This window comes from Macaca thibetana, chromosome 7 (genome assembly GCF_024542745.1).
Source record: "Macaca thibetana thibetana isolate TM-01 chromosome 7, ASM2454274v1, whole genome shotgun sequence".
In the NCBI taxonomy this organism is placed as follows: domain Eukaryota; kingdom Metazoa; phylum Chordata; class Mammalia; order Primates; family Cercopithecidae; genus Macaca; species Macaca thibetana.
Window position 1 is genome coordinate 43,780,982 of NC_065584.1, and position 23,089 is coordinate 43,804,070.

A 23,089-nucleotide genomic window follows, 5' to 3' on the forward strand; every position below is an offset into this window, starting at 1 on the left:
TGACTCCCTGTAATTCTCCTCTCCAGGCAATATTTAAGCTAATGAAATCTACCAAGAAAACCCATCTCAAAACCCAAAGAGTTAATGGGAAATCGTGCCAAGGAAAAATGCAAACACAGCACCCAGAGACGGAGAAGAGTTGCCTAAGACACAAAATTTAAAAGCTTACATGCCAGTCTTCCAGCAATAATTCCACAGATTCTCTGCTCCCATATTTAATGTTCCAAATATCCAATTTTGATTTCACTTCATCTACCAAACCAAGAACTAAGCACGTGTAGTAATGAAATTCTAGAAGTAGAATAAATTTTTTCTCCAAAATGTTGTTGATTCTGGAAAACAGTGCAGGTTTTGGAATTTAACTTAATATTATTGACCAAATGTGAGAAATCTGTTCAGCATTTTTAAAAATACTGAGGCTTTAACTCTTTCTTTTAAGCACATGGAACTCAGATGTATCATTGTCTTTTTCTTTTTTAAACATTGTAAAACAAATACTGTGACTAGATATAAAACAACTATTTCTAAGGTAAAAACATCAAACACAACATTTTCTGAATAAACTATTCCCCGACTGACAAATCCTATAATAAAATGTTGATCTATGAAATATTTTACTAAATCTGAAAACTTTCATATAACTTAATGAAACTATAATCTAAGTTTATATATTAAAAGTTTTCATTATAAAGGCTAATACCCTCTCACTATTCTAATAAGTTGCTTTTGAGTAATGAGAAAAGATAATCAATTAAATAATCTCAATATTTATAGTATTTTACAGTTTATAAAGTGCTTTCATATCCCTCCTCCCATTTGATCCAGTTTCCCGGTAAGACCTGAACAGGGCAATTATCATTAACCTAAATTTATGAAGGTGGAAACATGCTCAAAAAGAGAGTGACTTATCCAAAACCAAGATACAGAGCTCAGTTTCTGAATGTTTTCCATCACCATATTCTAACATTCAATAAAAAAGTAGGTATGTTGCCATAATATCTGTAACGTTACCACTATATAAAATGTGAAGATACTGTTATCAAGATTTAAAGGAGAATACTTGGTAAAAATTATCTAAAAATCTGTATTTTGTGGTCTCTGTAGTACCAGTTGTTATTCAAACGTGAATAGTACTAGCAGTTGTGAAATAGTAGTGTTACACACCGTCTTTTCATTTCCTCCAATTTCTTAGGTGGTACCAATGGCAAATGATTTTCATCTCTATTTTCAAAGGTAAGGAGAATGTTCGAATGATGCGCAAATCTATCCATCAGGCTCTGAAAAGAAATTCAGCATGACATAAACCATATTTATTGTCAAACACTGTATAATTAAGGGTTTGTCAATCTCACTTGCATTACATCTTTTTTCAAAAAAAAATTCATAAAGCCCTCCCCACAACCCACTTTTTTTTATTGTTTTAAGACACAGGGTCTTGCTCTGTCACCCAGGCTGGAGTGCAGTGGCGTGATCATAGCTCACCGCAGCCTGGAATTCCTGGATTCAAGGGATCCTCTCACCTCAGCTTCTCAAGTAGCTGGGTCTACAGGCACACAGTACAATACCCAGCTAGTTTCGTTTTTAAAAAAATTTTCTATAGAGGTGGGGTCTTGCTATATTGCTTACGCTGAAACTACCCCCTTTAACTAAGATTTTGTGAACAAACATTTTCATCATAAATGTTTTAAATCTGAACATTTTACAGACAGGCAGACCATAGTTTCTTTAGTAAAACCATTATTACAATCTTTTATTTATTGGTGTATATTCCATTCCTTTGTAGGCTCAAATACCATAACTCTCACATAACTTTTTTCATGCCATTTTAGTAAGAACCCAAGTCTCTCAAATTTTAAATCAGGCTCCCCCTTCTTGACCCTCCCAACCCTTGACCTTTTTTTTGGTCACACTTTATTTAGAGTTGCTTTAGAACTCTATCCTTATTTAGATTCTATCCTTATTGTTTCAACCTTAAACTAGTACAATAGTCATGAATGTAAAGTTATGTTCTAGGTCCCAAAAATCCCCAGAGGAATAATTGTAAACCATCCTCAAATAACCACTACTCTCCTTCTCTTCTTTTTAGGACAAAGTCTTACTCAAGAACAATCCCTAACAAAATATATATTTTTCTACATCTCTTTTTTTTCTTTTCCAACCTTGAATAAAGTCATTTTCTCTTGTATCAGAGTCACAGCTTGAGAGTGATCCTGGGAGGCTGACAAATCTTCATCCATAAGCTCTTCTACCTCCTGGAGCCAAGCTTCAGTTTGATGGAGGGGTGGGGGCAAGGCATAATTCAGCTTTATTTTCCATGCATTAATCTGAAAAAAAAAAAAAGAAGAAGAAGAAGATATTCTTCAGTAGAACTTTTCTAGTTTATTTCTTCACATACAGTATGTTTGACTCTTTGAAGTTTCTCTGGAAGCCAAGACTGATAAATGAGATCCATTATCATGGAAATCTTCATCAATGGGTAAATTTCTTAGTTTTAAATATCACTTAGCTACTTACTGACCAGGAATATAATTTGTTCAAAAGTTGTAGGAAAAGAAGGCATAAGAAAAAACAAACGTTTTGATAAATCCACAATAAGATATGCGGGAAATTCAAAAGATTAAAAGCACACCTCTAAGCAAGGATAGACTATCCTACTGAACGACCATCATTTGAAATGCTGTGTGTCCTTGTGTGCTCTGACACTACAACTACACCTTTGATACAGATTTATAACTTCTCCCCAATCTAGCCCTAACTGTATATCCACGTGACATATCTCTACCATATCTCCCGAATATCTGTCCTTCACGAAAAGTACCACCCATCCCCAAATCCAGGTACATCTCCTCCTTCCTCAGCCTCCCACCACTCCCTGCATGCACAAGCAGGTGAGAAACACACACTCTGACTGCTTGCTTCTCCAAATACTTGCTGTGTCTTCGCTCTCGCTGCCCCTGCTACCGGGATGTCCCCTCGGCAAGCACTGTCAAAACTCACTCGCACAGTCGTTCATTCACTCACTGGCCAAACATTTATGAACAAGCTATTGTGTTAAGAGCTGGAGATAAAGATACAGAAAGCTTCTGGCGTGGACAAAGGACCATGTGATGGTTACCCATCATTTAATGCTATGCAGCAGTTAGGAGAAAATTAGATGCACAAATGCCAACATGGAAGCACCTTAAAATACACTATGTTCAAAAATAAAAAGAAACAACATATAACGTCAAGGGTGCACAACTTAAAAATACATGTACAGGTCGGGTGCAGTAGCTCACACCGATAAACCCAGCACTTCAAGAGGCCAAGGCAGGAGGATTGGTTGAGCACAGGAGTTCAAGACCAGCTTGGGCAACATGGTAAAAACCCCATCTCTACTAAAAATACAAAAATTAGCCAGGAGTGGTGGTGCACACCTGTAGTGTGACCTATAGTCTCAGCTACTCAAGAGATTGAGGTGGGAGGATCACTGGAGCCCAGGAGGTCAAGGCTACAGTGAGCCATGATCATGCCACTGCACTCCAGCCTGGATGACAGAGTAAGACCCTGTCTCAAAAACAAAACAAAACAAAAATATACATAAATTCAATCTATATTATGCAAAAACATAAAACACACTAAAGATATCAAAATTGTGGCTCAAGGAGAAAGGAGAATGGAAAGAAGGTATGAGTATAAAAGGAAATCAACACACAATTAAGCAAATGAACAAAAACAAGAGTAGGGCCCTGCCTAGCTCCATGTGTCGTGTATGAATGGAAGAGCAATTTAATACAACCCCCTATGTCAGAGTGTAAACCAGATAAATGAAAGCCACAGCTCTTGCCTGAACTACCTATCCAAAGAAGCAGCCAAGAACATGGTTACAGGAAAGTGTGATAAGTGATGTCACAGAGCCAGGCAGGCGAAGGTTGCAGTGAGCCAAGATCGCACCACTGCACTCCAGCCTAGGCGACAGAGTGAGACTCTGTCTCAAGAGACATATATATATATATAGGCATGGTGGATCATGTCTGTAGTCCTAGCCACCTGGGAGGCTGAAGTAGGAGAATCGCTTGAACCCAGGAGGTGGAGGCTGCAGTGAGCCGAGATCACACCAGTGCACTCAAGCCTGGGCAACAGAGCAAGACTCCATCTCAAAAAAAAGAATGTGACTTTTTACACAAACTTACTGCTATACAGTTTGAATGTTTATCTCCTCTGACTCTCATGTTTAAGTTTGATACCCAATATTGGGGCTGGGCCTAACAGGAGCTGAGTTCCCACGAGTGCTGGTTGTTGAAAAGAGTCTGGCACCTCCTCTCTCTCTCTGCCTCTCTCGCTCTCGCTTCATCTCTTGCCATGTGATTTCTATACACAAGCTCCCCTTTGCCTTCCACTATGAATGGAAGTAGCCTGAGGCCCTCACCAGAAGCAGATGCTGGTGCCACGCTTCTTGTACAGAAGCAGAAACGTGAGCCAAATAAGCCTCTTTTAATTTATTTGATACTCCTATGAAGATCAATCACAAATTAAAATTTGTTTCACTCAGCTTTCTCTAATAAAAAGTACTGGTCTTAAGTCTGTATTTTATCTTTCTGTTACCCAGTCTAATTCTACTAAATGCACTGTTTTTATTCTTTGAGGGTTTTTTTAAATTATTATTTTATTGTAGAGACAAGGTCTCACTATGTTGCCCAGGCTGGTCTTGAACTCCTGGCCTCAAACAATCCTCCTGCCTTGGCCTCCCAAACTGCTGGGATTGCAGGCATGACCCACCAAGCCCAGTTGAGTTATACTGTTTTTTAAACAGGCAAAAATTTGTATATCAGATAGATCACTTCAACATTAATTCATTTAAAAACATTTATGGGGTACCCATCACATGCAAAAGCAAACATCTAAAAGATATTTAACTAAGTACCCAGGTATACAAAATGAGGAAAAAGCTAGGTTCCTTTAAGGCAGTCAAATGAAACTATTCATAAAATGAAAGCATTAGATATTACAGCTTTTCCATTTTGTTTTGCTTTTTTTTTTTTTGTCTTGCAAGTTTAATTTTCTCAAAAGATATATGGCAAAGATAATTCTATAACCTTTTTTTTTTTTTTTTGAGATGGAGTCTCAGTCTGTTACCCAGACTGGAGTGCAGTGGTGCAATCTTGGCTCACTGCAACCTCCACCTCCCAGGTTCAAGCAATTCTCCTGCCTCAGTCTCTCAAGTAGCTAGGATTACAGGCACACACCACCACACCTGGCTAATTTTTGTGTTTTTAGTAGAGACGAGGTTTCACCACGTTGACCAGCCTGGTCTCAAACTCCTGACCTCGGGTGATCTGCCCACCTCGGCCTCCCAAAGTGCTGGGATTATAGGCGTAAGCCACTGCACTTGGCCAATTCTACAATCTTAAATCATTAACTCTTTGCCATTATGTCTCCAGATGAAAGAAAAATGAAAAAAAGTTATTTCATTATTGTAATTTTTTTTTCTTTTTGTTTTGAGACGGAGTCTCACTCTGTCTCCCAGGCTGGATATACATCTCGGCTCACTGAAACCTCTGCCTCCCAGGTTCAAGCAATTCTCCTGCCTCAGCCTCCTGAGTAGCTGGGATTACAGATATGTGCCACCATGCCTGGCTAATTTTTGTATTTTTAGTAGAGACAGGGTTTTGCCATGTTGGCCAGGGCTGGTCCTGAACTTCTGACATCAAGTGATCTGCCCGCCTCAGCCTCCCAAAGTGCTGGGATTACAGGTGTGAGCCACTGCGCCCAGTCATTTCAAATAAACAAGTTAGCATATACTTTTAGTGTGTCTAACTACTTGTACATCTGCCAAAAAAAACCCAGAAATTTGAAATATAATTGAGTTAAAGAGAAGCTAAGAGCAATACCTCTAGTTCAACTATTATTCTTTGCAACCAAAAGACAGCTGCATATATTTTGAATTAAACCAAACCTGTTTTTTTCGACTCAGGGCTACACTCAATATTTATACAGCAGGCAGAAGAGGAAGAACAGAAGGCAATGTTTACCTTTCGTTCCTCTCCTTTCTCACTTAACACTTCCTTTCTGCAGTACTTTTCAATTTGGCTGAAAATTTACATAAGATCTTAACAGGTCAAAATAACATAATGTTGCTATTTTCTACAGTAGGCTCAATATGAAACCATTTACTATGATGCTCTGAGAAATCTGTTCTCAAACTATTGAACCAGAAACTGCATACATGGTTTCAACTTTTATGTCCTCAATGGCTTTAATTTTAGCAATGTCTCATTTTGCCACACCAACAAACTGAGCTGCAGTTTACCTGACTGAGGAATGGATTTTCAAGCTATTACCAATTTACAGCACTTAATCCTGCAAAATAGTTCTTTTTATGTTTTTTCTCATTATTTGGGCAATGTTTCCATATTTAACAAAATCAGGCCAGGTGTCTGTAGCCTGGAACAGCCTGAACTATACAGACAATATCTTCTTCATTGCCTTCCACTTTGTTGAGGACTTGTCACGGACAGGTCTTATCCTTCACAAAAGTCCATTTCAAAGCAGTGATCAGAATAGAAACTGACAATGCAATAAGCACCACCACTGATGAGAAGATTGTAGGAGCTGCAAGTTCTTCAAAATTAGGTTGTCTAAAAGAGTGGCTCTTTTAAGCCACTAGACTGCTATTTAATACTTAGTAAACGGTGTGGAAAATGTATTCTGAAAACAGGCTGCCACTCCTGACAGCCAAGCAAAGGGTCAGCAAACTTTCCCTGTGAAGAGCCAGAGTATCTTTGACTTTGTGGACCACACAGTTCCTGTCATAACTCTGTAAATGTATGAAAAATCATTTCGTTATCCATTTATAAATGAGATGTTACATAAATTATACCTCAATAAAGTTATTTTTTTAATGAAGGCAAAACAAAGACATATTTAGAGATCAAAGAAAACTAGGTGAATTTGACACTCACAGCCCTGTATTGTAAAATAAGTGAAAGGAAGTTTTCAGGCTGAAGGGAACTGAGCTCAATGGAAACTCAGATCTCTAGAAAGAAATTAAGAACATGGGAAATACCTAGATAAACATAAAAGATTAATTTTTTCATTTAATTTCCTTAAAATATATGGTTGTTTAGAGGGAAAAAAAATTATAACATGGCCCTGGGGATTTTAAGACATATGTTATATGTGCCACGTATATTTATATATAAAACAACTATAGCATAAATAATGGGAGATGAATCAATTTGACTGCAGGATTTCTACATGTTACAAAAAGTTGTAAAATAACCTAGATATTGTACAACTCTAAGGCTGGGTGTGGTGGTTCACACCTATAATCCCAGCACTTTGGTAGGCCAAGGTAAGTGGATCCCTTGAGCCCAGGAGTTCAAGACCAGTCTGGGCAACATAGTGAAACTCCTTCTCTGCAAAAAAATACAAAAGAAATTAAGCATGCATGGTGATGCATGCCTGTAGTCCCAGCTACTCAGAAAGCTGAGGTGGGAGGATTGACTGAGCCTGGAAAGCAGAGGTTGCAGTTACCTGTGATCAAGCCACTGCACTCCAGCCTGGGCAACAAAGCAAGACTCTGTCTCAAAACAACAACAACAAAAAAAAAAAATTGCAAAACTCTAAGTAGACTGTAAAAATTTTGTAATGCATATTATAATCCCTAGAGCAACCACTAAAAACATGATAGGAAGAAGCAGAGTCAAGTCAACAGACAAATTAAAATAGAATTCTTAAAAAACGCATGATCCAAAACCAGGCAACAAAGGAAGAAACGGAGGCCGGGCACAGTGGCTCACATCTGTAATCCCAGCACTTTGGGAGGTCAAGGCAGGCAGATCACTTGAGGTCAGGAGTTCAAGACCAGACTGGCCAACATGGTGAAACCCCATCTCTACTAAAAATACAAAAACTAGCCAGTCATGGTGGTGGGCATCTATAATCCCAGCTACTCAGGAGGCCGAGGCAGGAGAATCGCTTGAACCCAGAGGCAGAGGTTAAACGTGAGCCACGATCATGCTCACTAACCTCTCCCACACCCCAGCCCGGGAGAAACGGAGAGACTCTGTCTCAGAAAAAAAAAAAAAGGCCGGGCGCTGTGGCTCAAGCCTGTAATCCCAGCACTTTGGGAGGCCGAGATGGGTGGATCACAAGGTCAGGAGATCGAGACCATCCTGGCTAACCTGGTGAAACCCCGTCTCTACTAAAAACTACAAAAAACTAGCCGGGCAAGGTGGCGGGCGCCTGTAGTCCCAGCTACTCGGGAGGCTGAGGCAGGAGAATGGCGTAAACCTGGGAGGCAGAGCTTGCAGTGAGCTGAGATCCGGCCACTGCACTCCAGCCTGGGCGACAGAGCAAGACTCCGTCTCAAAAAAAAAAAAAGAAAGGAAGAAACAGAGATAGAAAAAGCAGAGAGAATAAACAAAACAAAGAGTTAAATGATATACCTAAATTGAACTATATCAACAATTATATTAAGTGGACTAAGCACTACAATTAAAAGAGAAGGGATAGGCTAGGCACGGTGGTTCATGCCTGTAATCCCAACACTTTGGGAGGCCAAAAGTTCTAATTCAGGAGCATTGCTTGAGGCCAGGAGTTCATGACCAGTATGGGCAACATGGCAAAACTCCATCTCTACAAAAAATTTAAAATTTTGCCAGGCATGATGGCACACACCAGTAGTCCCAGCTACTTGTGAGGCTGAGGCAGGAAGATGGCTTGAACGTAGGAGGCTGAGGCTGCAGTAAGCCATGATTGTGCTGGTGCATTCTAGCCTGGACAACAGAGTGAGACTCGATCTCAAAAAAAAAGACAGGGACTAGCACAGTAGGTAAGAAAGCAAGATACAACTCTGTGTCATTTATAAGAGATACACTTTGAATATAAAGACTCCAAATAGATGAAAAGTAAATGAAGGAAAAAGATGTACTATACAGTCAGCACAGAAGACTGGAATGACTATACTGGTATAAGATTAAGTATAATATTAATAGATGTCAAGAAAAACAGTATTATTAAAGATAAGCAGGAATATTTCATAATGGTAGAAGTCCTCAGGAAGACAAAGTAATCATAAGCATGTACACACAATGACAATGTTTTAAAATACATGAAGCAAAATTGGACAGCACTGAAGACAGATTCCCACAGATTTTAATACTCCTCTCTCAGCAGTATATAATAGAATTGGACAAAACATCCGTCAAGACACAGATAATCTGAACAAAATTATCAACCACCTTATATTAATTAATATTTGTAATTTGGAAGCAACATAAGTGCCCATCAACAGATGAATGGATAAAGAAAATGTGGTACATATACACAATGGAGTACTATTCAGCCAAAAAAAATGAGGGCCGGGCGCAGTGGCTCACGCCTGTAATCCCAGCACTTTGGGAGGCAAAGGAGGGCGGATCGCGAGGTCAGGAGATTGAGACCATCACGGTTAACACAGTGAAACCCTGTCTCTACTAAAAATACAAAAAATTAGCCGGGAGTGGTGGCGGGTGCCTGTAGTCCCAGCTACTCAGGAGGCTGAAGCAGAGAATCACTTGAATCTGGGAGGCAAGACTTGCAGTGAGCCGAGATCGCGCCCCTGCACTCCAGCATGGCGACACAGCGAGACTCTGTCTCAAAAACAAACAAACAAAAAAATTAGCCGGGCATGGCGGCATGCACCTGTAATCCCAGCTACTCTGGGGCTGAGGCAGGAGAATCTCTTGAACTCGGGAGGCAGAGTTTGCAGTAAGCCGAGATCACACCATTGCACTCTAGCCTGGGTGACAGAGCAAGACTCCATCTCAAAAAAAAAAAAAAAGAATGAGATTCTGTCATTTGCAACAATGTGGATGGAAATGGAAGTCATTATGTTAAGTGAAATAAGCTAGGCACAGAAAGACAAATATCACATGTTCTTACTTATTTGTGGCATCTAAAAATCAACACAGTTTAACTCATGGAGATAGAGAGTAGAAAGATGATTACCAGAGGCTGGGAAGGGTGGCTAGGGAGTAGAGGGAAATGGAAATGGTTAATGGGTACAAAAAAATAGAAAGAACAAATAAGACCTACTATTTGACAGTGCAACAGGGTGACTATAGACAATAATAACTTAATTGTACATTTTAAAATAACTTGAAGAGTATAACTGGATTGTTTGTACCTCAAAGGATAAATGCTTGAGGGAATGAAGATCCCATTCTCCAAGATGTGCTTATTTCACATTGCATGCCCGTATCAAAATATCTCATGTACCCCAAAAATATATGCACCTACTATGTACCAGTAAAAATTAAAAATTAAATTGAATTTTTAAAAAATTTAACATTTATAGAATATTATACCCAATGACTGCAGAATATGTGTTCTTTTCAAGTACACAAAGTTATGTACCATATGCTGGGCCATAAACTACGTCTCAATAAATTGAAATGGATTGAAATTATACAGATATGTTCAGACACACATGCACAAATTCATCCTTACACACTCTCTGTGGATTTGTTCCTACTTCTTTCAAGCATCTACTGATATTGATACATGATAGTAGAGAAGAAGCCACACGTCAATCAAAATATAGATAATCTACTGTAGCAAACCAAGAATTGATAGCAAATATATCAAGCTTGGATAAGCTTGCATTTTCTCTAAGCAGAACACAAAAAAATCCCTACTTAAAAGATGATCACTACCCAAATGATGCCATGGAGAAAATATAAAAACACTATCCCATTTTCTGATGAAGCATCTACACTGTCTTTTACAGAATTTCTCACGGAAGTTTAAAGTAAAACCCTCATCCAAAAAAAACAAAGCTGCCCTTTGAAAATGCTTTTTTTTTTTTTTTTTTTTTGAGACAGAGTCTCATTCTGTCACCCAGACTGGAGTGCAGTGGTGCGATCCCAGTTCACTGCAACCTCCACCTCCCGGGTTCAAGCGATTTTATGCCTCAGCCTCCCAAGTATCTGGATTACAGGTGCCCACCAACACACCCTGCTAATTTCTGTAATTTTAGTAGAGGCAGGGTTTTGCCACGTTGGCCAGGCTGGTATCAAACTCCTGACTACAAGTGATCCACCCACCCTCGGTCTCCCAAAGTTCTGGGATTACAGGTGTTAGCCACTGATTCTGGCCTGAAAATGTTCTTCTAATCAACATAAACAGTCACCTGGTGATCGAGGCCATCCCAGGCTTCTCTCAACTGTAAATGATCCTTGTCCAGCTCATCCGGATCCCATTTTATTGACAGGACATCCAAAAAGGACTTTTTTTCTTCATTGAATGACTCCATAAAGGACAGCAGGCTCTACAATTAGAAGAGTATTTTAAAGACTGAAAATGTTTAATTCCATTTATATCATATAATCTGTTATTTTGAGGTCTATAGGTATAGGATATATTTAAGTTTTTACTTAAAGGTAAAATCCCCTGAATCCAGTATCCCCTCTCTGCTCTGATTTCCTTCTTCAGTGCACTGTGATAACTGGACACCAGCATAATGTCATACACCTCACTCTGTGCTTTGTGTCGGTATTGTTGGATTTCTACTGGAGTGGAGCAGCAAGGTCACTGGGTTACAGGACAGATCATGATGCCACATGGAAAATATGAGTTTGTTTGTTCTCCCCAAGTATGCGCTCACAACAAAATAAGAATGAATGAATGTGAAAATTATATGATAGCAGTAGTCATATTATAAGCAATTTTCAAAGTGTTCATGAATAACTGGGCTTCAGCTTCTTCTTCTCAATTCATTTTATATAAACTTTGAAAAACACTTTGCCTTCGAATATTTAATAAGTAAAGCTTTTTCTTGGTTCACATTTGTGTGAAATACGGGTATTTAAGAGTTACCAGGCCGGGTGCGGTGGCTCACGCCTGTAATCCCAGCACTTTGGGAGGCCGAGGTGGGTGGATCACAAGGTCAAGAGATTGAGACCATCCTGGCCAACATAGTGAAAAACCATCTCTACTAAAAATACAAAAATTAGCTGGGCGTGGTGGCGCACACCTATAGTCCCAGCTACTCAGGAGGCGGAGGCAGGAGAATCACTTGAACTTGGGAGGCAGAGGTTGCAGTGAGCCAAGATCGCGCCACTGCACTCCAGCCTGGTGACAGAGACTCTGTCTCAAAAAAAAAAAAAAAAAAAAAAGAGTATAAATTGGCCAGGCACTGTGGCTCACGACTGTAATCCTAGCAATTTGGGAGGCTGAGGCAGGTGCACCACTTGAGCCCAGGAGTTCAAAACTAGCCTGGGCAACATGGCAAAATTCCGTATCGACCAAAAATACAAAAAATTAGCTAGGCATGGTGGCACACACCTGTAGTCCCAGCTACTCAAGAGGCTGAAGTGGGAGGATGGCTTCAGCCCAGGAGGCAGAGGTTGCAGTGATTGGGCCACTGCACCACAGCCTGGGAGACAGAGAGATATCCTGTCTCAGGAAAAAAAAAAAAAAGAGTTATCAATTACATGGGGTTTTTTTTCTTTTTTTGGAGACAGGATCTGGCTCTATTGCCCAGGCTGAAGTTCAGTGGCATGATGTTGGCTCACGGCAACCTCTGCCTCCTGGGCTCAAGTGATCCTCCCACCTCATCTCCCGAGCAGCTGGCACTACAGGGGTGCACCACCACATCCGGCTAATTTTTTTTTTTTTTTTTTTGGTATTTTTTGTAGAGACAGGGTTTCACTCTGTTGTCCAGGCTGGTTTTGAACTCCTGGGCTCAAGTGATCCACCTGCCTCACCTCCTAAAGTGCTGAGATGACAGACATGAGCCACTGCAACTGGCCATAGTTAACTACTCAGCTCCAGGGTTGTAGTGTGAAAGTAGCTACTGACAATACATAAATAGGTGTGGCTCTGTTCCAATAACATTTTATTCACAAAATGGGCCAACCTCTGCTCTAGAACCATACTGTTCAAATGCTGTTCCAAGGATCAGCATTAATGTTTCAAATGTCATTTAAAACATTATTGACAGCATTTTAAATTATTGACAGCATTTTAAATGAAATGTTATGAAAAAGTCAAAGGATAATTTACTTGAATTCTGATAATTAATGACTTCATAAAACCTTCTATTTAGGGAACCTGAATCTGTGATACATTATTAAATCAAAGACATATGTGAGAACAATGCACTTTCAGTAAAAGATGAGCACTTTGTCAAGAAAAAAATCTTAGACCAGAGCTAAGGGAAGAAGGTCAAGAAGCCTGTGCAGTTCAGACCAAAGGAAGAAAAAGATGTTTGATCCCTTCCTTCCCTGATGCTTCCAAAGCAAAAAGGAAAGTATGGCCAGCAAGTTGCACAACTCACTGAATGTTACAGTTGAAAGGCTGGACTTATCCAACTCTTTGACTTAACAGACATGGAGATGGAGGCCTAGAGGTGCTAAGTGCTATGTAGGTACCTGACAGTATCTGCAGCTTGTTCAGGACAGAGCACTGGGGAGAAGCACAGCACTGCATAGACAATGGGCTCTAAGAAACGGGACTGAGGAACCTTTGCTTTGTTTCCTGTTAAGTCTCTTTCAAGGCTGTACAGTGAATAACTACTTACCCCAGAGAAGCATCACAATGCAAAAACAGCTAGGACTTTAAAGCTAGACTTCCATTCAAGTCCCATCCCTACCCTTTTAGTAGCCATGTAACCTTAAATAAGCCACTTATCTTCATCTGTAAAACTGGAATAATACCAAGCTCAGCAAGATATTTTAACACGTGAAATGCAAATCAGCAAGGTATCTGCTATATAGAAAATGTTCAACATGGCCAGGTGTGGTGGCTCACGCCTATAATCCCAGCACTTTAGGAGGCTGAGGCAGGTGGATCACTTGAGGTCAGGAGTTCGAGACCAGCCTGGCCAACATGGTGAAAACCCGTCTCTACTAAAAATACAAAAATTAGCTGGGCCTGGTGGCAGGTGCCTGTAATCCCAGCTACTCGGGAGACTGAAGCATGAGAATCGCTTGAACCCAGGAGGCAGAGATTGTAGTGAGCCAAGATCGCGCCACTGTACTCGAGCCTGGGCCATAGCGCAAGATTCTGCCTCCAAAAAAAAAAAAAAAAAAGGAAATGCTCAATATGTGGTAATAATCACAGCTGTCATTATTTCTCAAAGGACTCTCAGTTGAGGCTCTGTATTCATTCTAAAAAGCATGTTCTGGGGCTGGGTGCTGTGGCTCACGCCTATAATCCCAACACTTTGGGACGCCAAGGCAGGTGGATCACCTGAGGTCAGGAGTTCGAGACTAGCCTGACCAACATGGAGAAACCCTGTCTCTACTAAAAATACAAAATTAGCTGGGCGTGGTGGTGCATGCCTGTAACCCCAGCTACTTGGGAGACTGAAGCAGGAGAATTGCTTGAACCCGGGAGGCAGAGGTTGTGGTGAGCCGAGATCACGCCACTGCATTCCAGCCTGGGCAACAACAGCGAAACTCTGTCTCAAAAAATAAAAATAAAAATAAAAATAAAATAAAAAGCATGTTCTGCTTTAAACCAGGGACTGGAAAACTTTTACTGTAAGGGGCAAGACAGTAAATATCTCAGGCTTTAAGAGCCATATGGTCTGTATCACGACTACTCAACTCTGGGGTTATAGTGTGAAAGTGGTGACTGGCAATGCTTAAATGAGTGTAGCTCTGTTCCAACAACATTTTATTTACAAAATGGGCCAACCCCTGCTCCAGAACCATGCTGCTCAAAGTACTCCAAAAACGAGCAGAATCAACATCATCTGAGACCTCGTTAGAAATGCAAAAACTCAGGCCCTGCCCCAGAATTACTGAACCAGAATGTGCATTTTAACAGGACTACCCCAGTGAATCACATGCACCTTAGTTTCTGAAGTACAGTGCTACAATTCAGCCTTAAAACCTTCAGTGAATTTAATATTTAAAATACTTAACCCTGAAAGAGTTTTCTAAAAACATACTTACTGCTCATCCCTTAAAAAGTAAATTACACACTGCTGTTTAAAATCATACTTACATTATACTTTTTAAAGTAGGTATCATTTTCTGGATCCTTTAGCAACTTCTGTAGTTTTTCCTTTTGCAGAGTTAACCAGACCACAGCATCTTTCACCTTTCCCTGTATTTTACACACACACAATTAAACTATATTTTAAACAGACTTGGTTTTTTTAACAAAAAAATTAACAACTTGAAACAGCAGTGAAATAATGCCATCATTACACACCAATGATTCATTATGCCAAAGAGTAATATTACTTGTTCACATAACACCTTAAATTTTAAACCAGATTGGAACTAGCATCTGAACATGACAATGTGCTAAAGAAATGGGCAAGCAATGCACCCCCTCCCCCATTTTGGCTTGGAGAACATTATTCTAAATCATTTCTTTATAGCAGGCATTTCAGAAGACTGCCTTCCAATAAATCGAAATATGGGGTAATTCAAGAGATGTTCACACCCTGCAGAAACACTGACATCAAAAATAACTCAAACACTTTCAAGAGCCTAAAAATAACAGTACCAAAGGTTTTTAGCTATGCTATCATCAAGATATGAACAACAATTACTTCTTCCGTAGATTCTTGCTTAGGTGGTAAACTTGCTTACATTTGGAAGCCAATTTTACTGCTATAGGACAAAGAAGTTATATCTTATTTCCACCCTTCTTTAACCTTCATTTACTTTGTGTTTTCCTATTAAGCAAAAGTTTTCTAATATTTTTGCACTCAATTTCATGGACAGTTGAATCTTGCATTTTATTTTTTTAATATGAAAATTAATTGGAAAAGAATAGCTCCTCAGCAGGCCAGAAATAAGTGAACTGAATTATAAGCCTGCATCTCAGCTTGAGACTCTCTTCCAGAGTCAGCAACAATCTGGCTTATTGCCTCAAACTTAACAGCTGGAAAAACATAGGCCCAATTTGTCAAATAAAATGCATGTAAACATGTCTGAAAATGCATGCAAACATGTGGTTTAAAACATTTTTTAAAGTAATATTCTCAAACATTTTACTAAATTCACAGCACTCATTTATCATCTTAGAAGCAGAATAAGAGTTTCTTTTCAGCTCAGCAATTTTTATGAAGTTTCCACCCACACTATTTTGTGTACTCGCTGAAAGTAAAGGAGAAAAACTGAATAATCAAATGGCAATCTAATAGTTATGCAAGGCTGGGTGCAGTGGCTCACACCTACAATCCCACGCACTTTGGGAGGCCAAGGCAGGTAGATCACTTGAGGCCAAGAGTTTGAGACCAGCCTGGCCAACATGGTGAAATCCTGTACTAAAAATACAAAAATTAGCCAGGCAGGACGGTCCACGCCTGTAATCCCAGCTATCGGGAGTCTGAGGCACGAGAATCATTTGAGCCTGGCAGGCAGAGGTTGCAGTGAGCCAAGATCACGCCACTGTACTCTAGCCTGGATAACAGAGTGAGACTCTATCTAAACAAACAAACAAACAAACAAACAATAGTAATTCAGGAGTATATCAACAAATAGGGATTAACAATAGAATACAACACTTCCATTTATATGAATCACACAATTTCATTTATATGAAGCTAAAGAATAGACAAACTGGAAATGTGCTAAAATTAGATGATGGTGAAGGTTGCCCAATCATGTAAATACACCAACAACCACGGAAACAAACATATTAAATAGATGAATTTTATGGTATATAAATTATATCTCAATAAAGGTAATATTATAATACATAAAAATTTGATAGGCCAGGCACAGTGGCTCACTCCTATAATCCCAGCACTCTGGGAGGCCAAGATGGGTGGATCACTTGAAGTTAGGAGTTCAAGACCAGCCTGGTCAACATGGTGAAACCCGTCTCTATCAAATATACAAAAATCAGCTGAGTATGGTGGCATGTGCCTGTAATTCCAGCTACTTGGGAGGCTGAGGTAAGATAATCACTTGATGGGAAGACAGATGTTACTGTAAGCCAAGATCATGCCACTGCACTCCAACCTGGGCGACAGAGTGAGACTGTCTCAAAAAAAATAAATAAATAAAAAATAAAAAAATAGAATATTATAATAAACAAAAATTTTATATCTTTAGATTTTTTAAAGTTTAACTTCATTTGTCTTATATAGTGCCTATCGGAAAGTTGTTTCAGATAATTCAGTAAAGTTTAATAAATTATCCCTTTGAACCTAAAAAAAAAAAAAAGAATATTCAACACTAACCTACAGTAACAGAAATTAGAATGCTGGTTGCCTGGGGTAGGAAGCAGAGACAGAAAAGGTGCCCAGTGGAATATTCTGGGTACCAGATATGTTTTATATCATGATTGAAGTATGATTTACAGGGGTGTATGCTCATTAAACTGTACATTTAAGTTCTGTATGCAAATTATATCTTGCTTTTAAAAATTAAACCATTAGCAGGATACAACTAAAATGAGCTTGACTTATGCATATGAAAACATACCCGAGCCTCCTCTCCAGTCCCAGGTGCATCTTTGGAATACTGCAGAAACTGTGCCACATAGGTCATGATGGACTTTTCATCAGGATCAACAACATCCACATCTGCAAGATACACCACACTATCAATTAGCTGTTGTACATTTGCTATAATGAATATTCTAGAATGGGCTATGCCATAGCCTCTGCCATTTAGTTCACAGGCTCTGGAAATGCACCAAAGTAGTCACCCAGCCATCCAATCTCTGTTTACTCAGCCTTGCTGCAAGACTGTGCAGTGGCTAAGAGCTTAGATCTATACACAGAGATAGCTGGGGGGTTAAATCCTGACACTAGTATGTGCACAGTCTCAGTTTTCTAATAATAAAGTGTCACTATGGGGGTATGTCTGAGGGCATAAGTAGTCAGAGAGGATGAAAAGGAGAAAATAAAGTATTCCTCTTTCTAGATACATGGTGCAGAAATTCCTCCAGGAATGCAGGAACATACAGCAATTAGAATGCATTCCTGACACCTTGGTCTTGGCATGTGTGCAGTAAAGCATCTCCAAAAGCATATATTGTATGGAAAGCTTATCTAAGACATTCACAGAGTTTGTTCATTCATTCATAGAACAAGTAAATCTACTGAGAACCTTCTACGGGCCAGGCTTTGTGTTGCATTAAGAGTCCATCGTGAAATAAGTCTGTAAAATGCTGAATTAAACAAAATTTTAAAGACTACAAACTCCTATTTATCTTATTTTTTATTTATTTTAGACAGGGTCTCTCTATGTTGTCCAGGCTGGTCTCAAACTCCTGGCCTCAAGCAGTCTTCCGACCTCAGCCTCACAAGTAGCTAGCATAGGACACTGTGCCAGGCATATAAATTCTGTAAAGTACAGAACTTCTCCAGGCATCTAATAAGTGAAGGAGATCATAAAATCACAAAAAGCGGGATGCAATATGTCACAGACAAAATGAACACCTAATTTGGAGGTGTTCCTTGACCTAAACAAGCAATAAAGATTATTTTAAAAAAAAAACTTCAGTTTATTTATTAAGTTAAACTTAAAGCAACAAATATTTACAGAGAGCCAATAACTGTGGGTCACAGGCAGGGGCTACAAGGATATGTAAGGCATGGTCCCTGCCTTTGGAGATCTTATGCTTCAACTCTCTATTCATTCAACTAGTAGATGCTAGACACCTTAAAACATTATCTGCCCCTCAAGGAGTTTAAGGTTAGGAAAAAAAAAGTAACAAACAAATACAACACACCATGCATACTTTAGTGAACATATTTACTAGGTTCAATGAGTGCTCTAAGTCACCTGAAGTAGAAAATAAATCAATCCATTTGCAAACAACGTAATTCAAGGCAGTAAGCATATAAAATTAGCAATAAAAAGCTGAGGGTAGGGTTTCAATATAGGAAGAATTTTTAAGAATTAAGTTATTCTATCTTTAACTGAAAAAGATATAAACATCAAGAGATACATAAAATAATGATACTGGCTTATTTAGATATCGCTTTACAAAAACTTCTCATTATATATGAAGCCACGCGTGAAGATTAAATGTGTTAACAATATTATGTCAAAATAGTTCCCTTATTCAAATATGACTAAGGTATTTGGTTTGGATAAATAATCATGATGCATTTCATATTTTTGAGCTATTATTTAAGCCATTTATGATGAATTATGGGCAATTATGCAGAAAAAATTTGTTTTTACTATAGTGTCTATTTCGTTAGTTGCCTGGTTATTCATACATACAAAAATGGAGAAAATATTTTATACTAATAATAAAGATTTGGAGAATCACAATATAAGAAAAGTATTTAAAACAGACAGTCATCAGAAACAGGACAAAAGCACGAGAAAAAATAAAGGAAAAACAAAAGACAATGAAAAGCCAAAAAGAAAAGACAAAAGACAAGGAAAGGGAGAAAAGAAGGTAAAAAAGGAAGGGGGGAAAAAAAGATAAGGGTAAAAAGTTAACAAGAATTAGTAACAACCAACATGAAGGCAGACCAATGTCCAAACTATAGAAATACAGCTGTAGGCAGACCAAGCATGGTGGCTTAAGCCTGTAATCCTAGCACTTTGTGAGGCCGAGGTGGCAAATCACCTGAGGTCAGGAGTACTAGACCATCCTGGCCAACAGGGCAAAACCCTCTCTCTACTAAAAATGCGAAAATTAGCCAGGCATGGTGGCACATGTCTATAATCCCAGCTACTTGGGGAGCCTGAGGCAGGAGAATTGCTTGAACCCAGTAGGCGAAGGTTGCAGTGAGCCAAGATTGAGCCACTGCACTCCAGCCTGGGAGACAGAGCAAGATACTCCAATCTCTAAATAAATAAATAAATAAATAAGGCTGTAAGCTCACATACAAGTTCTAAGTTCAAATTAGGCTGTGAGCTTATAAATATCACCTAAATTCAACTCTTACCAAAACCTGAAGTCCACAGAGGCTAAATACCAGTAGCAAAGAGCACAGGTAGCAGCCAGATCTTGGTTTCTAATACCATTCTCCAATAAAAAGAGCCAGGGCTCCTTGGAGAAATGACGATCCTAAGACTGGGGCAGGAAATACACAAGATGAGCCTGCAGCATCTTGTCAGGCCAGAAAGTAAGAAAATGCTCAAAAACAAACAAGCAAACCCCATACTGATGGGGACATATCAAAGGAGCACAGGAGCCAACTAAAGAGCTCCCACTGGCCAAAACTTTGAGCGTAAAGAGACTTTTTAAAAAATTGACCCTTAAAATAAACATAGTAGTACAATAAGCCCATATTGATATAAATAAATGACTGAATAAGTAAGTAAATGGGGGAGAATAGACAAATTTCTGAGCAGAAGAACTTCAAATAATTTACATAGATAATCTGCCATCAAGGAGAGTGAGTGTAACTCTCCCAAGTGTGGGCTATGCAGTGATTTCCCTCCAAAGAGCACAGTATGGAAAGAAGCGGGAGAAAAGAGTAACTTCACCATGAGAACTCTGATTAGCACTAGCTCGGCCAGATGAGGCAGTAACTGGGATTACAGGCGCACCACCACGCCCAACTAATTTTGTATTTTTAGTAGAGACGGGGTTTCACCATGCTGGCCAGGCTAGGTCTTGAACTCCTTACCTCGTGTCTGCCCACCTCGGTCTCCCAAAGTGCTGGGATTACAGGCTTGAGACACAGCGCCCTGCTGAAAGTTTATTTAAAAATACAAAAAGAGGCCAGGCGTGGTGGCTCACGTCTGTAATCCCGGCACTTTGGGAGGCTGAGGTGGCCCAATGCTTGAAGCCAGGAGTTCGAGACCAGCCTGGACAACATAGTAAAACCCCATCTCTACTAAAAACACAAAAATTCGCCAGGCACAGTGGCACACACCAGTAGACCCAGCTACTCAGAAGGCTGAGGTAGGAGAATCACTTGAACCAAGGAGATGGAGGCTATGGTGAGGCAAGATCACACCACTGCACTCCAGCTTGGGAGACTGAGTGAGACCCTGTCTCAAAAAAAATAAAAATACAAAAAAATTAGCCGGGCGTAGTGGCGCACACCTGTAGTCCCAGCTACTCAAGAGGCTGAGGCACAAGAATCACTTGAACCAAGGAGTTGGAGGCTGTGGTGAGGCAAGATCACACCACTGCACTCCAGCTTGGGAGACTGAGTGAGACTCTGTCTCAAAAAAAAATAAAAATACAAAAAATTAGCCAGGCATGGTGGCGCACACCTGTAGTCCCAGCTACTCAGGAGGCTAAGGCACAAGAATCGCTGTAACCCAGGAGGTGGAGGTTGCAGTGAGCCAAGATTGCTGGGCAACAGAGCAAGACTCATTCCAAAAAAAAAAAAAGGAATGAAGTATTGATACATGCCACAACATAGATAACCTTGGAGATATTTTGCTAAGTTAAAGAAGCCAGTCACAAAGACTGTGTATTGTATAATTCCGTATATGTGAAATGTAATTAGAAAGTACTGGGGCATGAGGGGGGTTGGGGGCAAATGGAGAGTAATTGCTAATGGTCACAGGAGTTCCTTTGGGGATGACAAACATGTTCTAAAATGAACGGTGATGATGACTGAACAATTTTGTGAATACAGTTCTCCTTGGTATCCACAGGAACTGCTTCCAGGACTCATCTCTAGATTGCTTTTAATATCCAATACAATGTAAATGCTATGTAAATAGTTGTTATACATTTGTGTAACATGTATTGTTTAGGGAATAATGACAAGAAAAAAGTCTGTACATGCTCAGGACAAATGCTTTTCTTTTTCCCCAAATATTTTCAATCCATTGTTGGCTGACTCCATGGATATGGAACCCATAGACACGGAGGGCAGGCTGTATACTAGAAACCACTAATTTGTATACTTAAATGGATACATTATATGGTATGTGAATTATCTCTTAATAAAGCTGCTTAAAACGAAAAAGATTAAGTGACAAATCCACAGTCACCTGGGCAGTGAGTGTGCTGGAACTAGCTGACTAACATCAGCTTAAGAGAGTTGATTGCTAAATGTTCAGAAGTTTTTGTAAGCTGGTTGTGAAAAAATCATCAATAAAAATTAAATCATATAAATGCACAAATTATATTAAAAGCATAGGTAATAAATACTCAAAACTTATCACTTCCCAATTATTGTATTATATTTTACTATTATCTATATGCTCCTGAGGCTATCTGTCTATTGTATCTGTGTGACAGAAACAACATATCATGGTGTGGTACTGAACATCTTTTTCTAATTCTGCGTTTAGTGATTGCACATTGGTAACTTGAAATCAGTCATAACGGTAGCATTTATAACACAGAAGTCTGCAAATGAGGGCTTGACTGTTGTTCTGTTAACTGCTAAAAAAGAGATGAATAAAATGTTAATAATGCAGGTAAATCTTAAAAATATGTTCTGTCTAAAGCTGTTAGTTGCGTTGTGAATAGCATCAAAAGTTGAGAAAATATTCTTCTAGTATTCAATTCAGCAAAGAAGCCATTCATGTCACTGAAGAACAAATGAAGTTCTGATATACCTCTTATTCCACTTATTAACATAAAGGAAATTCTAAACTAACATTCATGTCAGAACTACATTTCTTCAGCAAATACAACCCTAAGTCGATTACAGAAGGATACAGAGTTTGGCAAAAATCAACAAAAGCATTTTGGGGCTATATGAAATCTATAAGAAAGCATATCATAAATGTTATAATTATTCATAAAATAATACACATTCCTTAATATCAGTCAAATCTATCATAGTGTAAATGTGTGTATGTTTCCCATTGTTTGGGAGGCCAGTCACTAAACATTTGTATACACATCCCAGTAATAGAGCTGAGACTAGAATTCACACGTGCTTGACCTACGCATTCATCATAATTTTCACCAATCCTGTATACCTCTATTACGACCTTAATGTTTTTTTTAATAGCTTTGGTTATATTATGAAACATTACAATCCAAAGTAAAGTGCTTTTGAGAAAGAAGTAAAATTTTTAAATCTTAATTTTATAAAGTTAAATTATAATTTGATGATGATCTCTGTAAAACTAACCAGTACTCAGGATGTTGTCGTTAACAATCCAACACGATTGAGCAGAATCAATGGCCAACCATATAAGGACAGACGGGAAAGCGGCAGTTTCTATTCTCAGAGAGGTTTCAGCTTTAACTCAGAGGG

General features: G+C 39.2%; 1 protein-coding gene across 1 annotated transcript in view; it reads right to left on the minus strand.

Moving 5' to 3' along the window:
* Window positions 1–23,089, minus strand: part of SYNE2 (spectrin repeat containing nuclear envelope protein 2) — a 377,154-nt gene that overhangs the window by 248,265 nt on the left and 105,800 nt on the right. Inside the window, 6 exon segments of the mRNA XM_050797880.1 lie at window positions 170–332; window positions 1,165–1,277; window positions 2,160–2,324; window positions 11,156–11,293; window positions 14,980–15,081; window positions 17,421–17,521. Coding sequence (XP_050653837.1) covers window positions 170–332; window positions 1,165–1,277; window positions 2,160–2,324; window positions 11,156–11,293; window positions 14,980–15,081; window positions 17,421–17,521 — 782 coding nt within the window.